The sequence below is a fragment of the Lipotes vexillifer genome, unplaced genomic scaffold (genome assembly GCF_000442215.2).
Source record: "Lipotes vexillifer unplaced genomic scaffold, Lipotes_vexillifer_v1.1 scaffold1112, whole genome shotgun sequence".
NCBI lineage: Eukaryota > Metazoa > Chordata > Mammalia > Artiodactyla > Lipotidae > Lipotes > Lipotes vexillifer.
The window spans coordinates 175,478-179,676 of NW_006789373.1; the positions used below are offsets into that span (position 1 = coordinate 175,478).

The 4,199-nt window shown below is 64.0% G+C and overlaps 1 protein-coding gene across 1 annotated transcript; it reads left to right on the top strand.

The window, feature by feature from the left end:
• The first annotated feature begins 1,891 nt into the window (after positions 1 to 1,891).
• On the top strand, positions 1,892 to 3,479 carry NKX2-8 (NK2 homeobox 8). Its single transcript, XM_007462590.1, has 2 exons — positions 1,892 to 2,249; positions 2,923 to 3,479. Exons 1-2 carry the CDS (start codon positions 2,099 to 2,101, stop codon positions 3,477 to 3,479), a joined length of 708 nt encoding a protein of 235 aa, XP_007462652.1. The 5' UTR covers positions 1,892 to 2,098.
• Positions 3,480 to 4,199: the final 720 nt, after the last annotated feature.

The window sequence follows — 4,199 nt, forward strand, 5'->3', positions numbered from 1 at the left end:
CGGGCTGGCAGAGGTTGCCAGGCATCGGGCACCATCCAGAGAGAAGTCCACGAGGCCCTGCGCCAGTCTGTGACCTGCCCAACCTCTAGGACGCTGGAGCTTGGGTGCTGGGCACTGTGGGCACCGGGCTTCTGGCTTCTGCCGTCCCCCATCTACCCCCTGCTCCCTCCACCGCCCCATCTCAGAGAGGACAACCAAGTCATTTCAATTTAATCTTCTTTAAAAAGACATAACTAATAAATCTATTCCCGAGACCGCGGAGAGACGGCCAGCAGAGTCGATCGTGCTCCCAATCCCATTGAACCCCATTGAAAACCATGACAACACAGGACAAGCTCCGATTTATTCCGGAGCGCTAAAGCGCATTGTGAGCAGGCGTCAATCACGCATTATTTCGCACTGAACAAATGCAAAATCTTGACTGGAACAAATGCTTCCAACAGGTCCGGGACGTCGAGCTCCATTTCCCCTTTGTCCGCGGCCTAGCAGTTGGCCAGTATTGGGGTTGCCTCCGCCCGACCACCCAGCGCGCAGCACAGCCCCGGGCGCCTCGGGCACGCTTGACAGGGAGGCTGCTGGGGAGGGTGCGCCGGGTCGGGCGGGGCAGCAGCAACTGCACGGGAGCCAGATCCGAGTTCAGCTCAGGTGGAGCCAGGATTGCATGGGCGGCCACCCAAGTGCCGCGGCCCTCACCGAAATTCAACAACCTACTACCCGAACCACTGGCTGCAGGAGGAGAGGCCTCTGGAAGCGCGCTCTCTCAGCCCTCGTCTGAGGCGTGGCCACCACGAAGCCACGGGCCAACAAAACGTATCCATGCCCTGACAGGCTCCTGGCACCTTCTACCCGGATCATTTCTTCGGGTGGGGAAATAGAAGATGTCGGGAAACCCCGGGCAGGCCGTCTTTTCTGCCCGGCGGGCGCAGTCCTAATTCCCGCAATCGGTCCCTTACCAGACCAGGCCGGGCAGCTTTGGTGGAGCAGAGAGCCCAAGTCACCCGAGGCCTGCATCTCCAGCCCCCAGCCTAATGCTGAGGCTACGGAACCCAGGCGCACAAGGGGCGCCAGGGGACCTGGCGACGCCAAGGAGGCAGCGACGCCCTCGTAGGCCGCCCTTGGAAACGCCGCCGCCCATGGGGCCTAGAGGGGGGCCTGGCCCCGCAAAGGCCAGCCACCTGGCGGGAGGAGGAAAACGAGGCTGGCACTTGGGGAGAGAACGGTCTGGCCTAATTCCGCCTCCATTTTGCTGGTCTGGAGCAACCGGCGCCGAGCTGGGGGCCCCCGGATGCTGCCAGCCCTTCCCCAGCACCCCTGAAGTTGTGGGAGACGTTTGGGGTGTGGGAGGTTCCTAGCGGCCTTCAAAACCCTCGGCACAGACGCCGGCGGGGCCAAGCCAATCCTCTGTGCCCGCCAGAAATTTCTCGCCTCTGAATCCTCAGACGGGCCCAACCAAAAAGAAAAAGAGAGCCCGCCAGAGTTTAACGCCGTCTTGTAAATCACTTTCCGGATAATTGCGGGAAACGAACTCTCCAGCAAACAAGCTCGAGGAATAAAGCAAACAGGGAATAAATTCCTGGGTGCTCATAAACCCACCCATGCCGCCCCCACCCTTCCCAGCGCCCCCGCGGGGCCAGGCCCGATGTCAGCCCTGGAGGAGGAGGAAGCTGGGACCGGCGGTCGGTGGCCACCGCTCGCCACCCAAGATGTTATTCTTTGGCAACAATCCCCATTATCTGTCCCCACTTTGGGCTAATCAGACAGAATCGCTAATGCGGAGGGCTGCTTCCTGCCGCCTCTGGGAGGTAACGGGGCGCCCGAGGGGCGGGGGACGGGGCGGGGCGGGGGGCGGAGGGGGCACCTTCCGGGCTCGCCGGGGCTTTGGTCCCGCACGCATTCAGGTACTTGACACTCGGGAGTCCCGGACCTCGCTCGGCTGGGAAGAGCTGTTTATATAAACAGGGATTCCACGGTAGATGCCCTAATATCTCGGCAGCCAGTGCATGGCGGGCGCCTCTCACGCCCACCCATAGGAGCGGCGTCCCCGGCCGCCCCTCGGTTCCCAGCCTGCCCTGCCCCCGCCTCCTTCCCCTCCTCGGCCATGGCTACCTCTGGACGCCTCGGCTTCACCGTGCGCAGGCTCCTGGACTTACCGGAGCAGGACGCGCAGCACCTACGGAGGCGGGAGCCCGAGCTACGCGCCCCCGGCCCCTACGCCACCTGGCTGGAATCGGAGCGCGGCCACTACCCCTGTGAGTGAGCGGTGGACGGCGGCAGGGGTGGAGGAGAGGGAAGTGGGGAGCGCAGAGCCAAGCCCCCGGCCCTTGCGGGGTTGGGAAGCGGAAACCCGAGCCCAGGGTCTGGGTTTCCTCAGTGCCGGTCGGTCCCAGAGGCTCTGTCCTCTTCAAACCCCTATGCCAGTTGGCACATCTTGAGATCAGATCCCTGCGCCTGGCACTAAAGCCCGGGATTTGGGTTTCTGTTTCTAGGGGTCAGAATATTTAAATATTTAAGACACCGCCCTTAAGTGCCTGAAACAGTGGCCACGTTCTCCCGGCCTCGGTTTGGGATGGGAGGTACTGACGAGCCTGGATTCAGGGCTTTGCAGACCTCGGCAAACCGCAGTGCAGTCGACCTGGAAGTGGCCCGTTTTGGTGAGGCAGCTTGCAGTGAATTCGTCTGCCAGCGCAGCGACCAGGGCCGACTTGTTTTAACCCGGGCTGGGTTTCTTTGGGGGCGCGATCCCAGGTTGTGGTGTAAAAGGTTTTCGTATTCGGAGAGGTGGGTGTTCAGATATGGGCCCAGGGAAGGAAACGGCCTCATCCCAAAAGCCGCGGGCGAGTGGGTCGGCGCCCGCACGCGAGAAGCGGCCGGCCCGCAGAGGGGCCGGCGTCTCACCGGGCCGTGTCTCCTTTGCGTCCCTAGCCTCGGACGAGAGCAGCCCAGAGGCCAGCCCGCGGGACTCGTCGCAGCGGCCGTCCGCTCGGCCTGCGTCTCCGGGCTCGGACGCCGAGAAGAGGAAGAAGCGGCGGGTGCTGTTCTCCAAGGCGCAGACGCTGGAGTTGGAGCGGCGCTTCCGGCAGCAGCGCTACCTGTCAGCGCCAGAGCGCGAGCAGCTGGCGCGCCTGCTGCGCCTCACGCCCACGCAGGTCAAAATCTGGTTCCAGAACCATCGCTACAAGCTGAAGCGCGCGCGCGCGCCGGGACCCGCGGAGGCGCCCGACTTGGCAGCGGCAGCCGAGGTTCGCGCCGCGCCCGGCCTGCTGCGCCGCGTGGTGGTGCCCGTGCTGGTGCGCGACGGGCAACCGTGCGGCGGCAGCGGCGAGGTGGGCACGGCCGCCGCCCGGGACGAGAGCGGCGCGCCCCCGGCAGCCGCCTGCCCTCTGCCAGGCTACACGGCCTTCGGTCCCGGCTCGGCGTTCGGCCTCTTCCCCGCCTACCAGCACTTAGCGCCCCCCGCCCTGGTCTCCTGGAACTGGTGAGGCAGCCGCGGGGCGCGGGCACCTGGGGCTACGCCGGACTTGGGGTGCGCTCTGCGGCCGGAGCAGGGCTAGAGCCGGAGACCTGGATCGCGTCCCGGGCCCCTCCTCCTTCGACGCGGGGGTCCCCTGCCCCGCCCTCATCAGCCAGCGCACCCGGAACTCTCGCCAAGATACCCCCTCTCCTCTTCCCTCGACCGCCAGACCCAGAGCTAGATTTTATTGCTTGAACCTTATTTGTACATTTAAAAATAGCTATTTGTATGGGGAGCAGCGTATTTTAAAAGAAATAGAGTATTTTTCCTCTTTCTGGTGCGAGAATAAAATGTGTAGGGTTGGGTTCCCCTGTGTGCCTGCCGGGAACGTAGGTGGGAGCTGTGCTCTCCCGACCAGAGTTCGGGTCGCCGGCCCACTCCTTGACCGGCCAAGTTAAGGCCCACCCCGAGCTGGGCCGAAGGGCAGATCTCAGTCCCCACACGGCTTTAGGAAGATACTGGGGGAAGCGGGGTAGGGAAGGCAGAGGCACCCCTGGGGTACCTATTAGCAGCAGGTGGCTCTGCCCCCGAAGCGAGACGGAGGGCCCTCTGGGCTCCCGGAGCTGCTGGAGCTTCTAACACCAAAGGTCAACCGAGTCGGCCACGACAGGGCATAACGACGAGAGGGCGTAATGAGCTTCTCCCTTAGGATTCTCCGGAGAAGTGCCAGCGGGGCCCGGGCTGAGCG

Excerpts from the sequence above, each read along its gene's own strand:
- NKX2-8 (XM_007462590.1), top strand. The coding sequence starts at position 2,099 with ATGGCTACCTCTGGACGCCTCGGCTTCACCGTGCGCAGGCTCCTGGAC. Across the intron at positions 2,250-2,922 it reads GGAGCGCGGCCACTACCCCT|CCTCGGACGAGAGCAGCCCA; the intron begins GTGAGTGAGCGG and ends TTGCGTCCCTAG.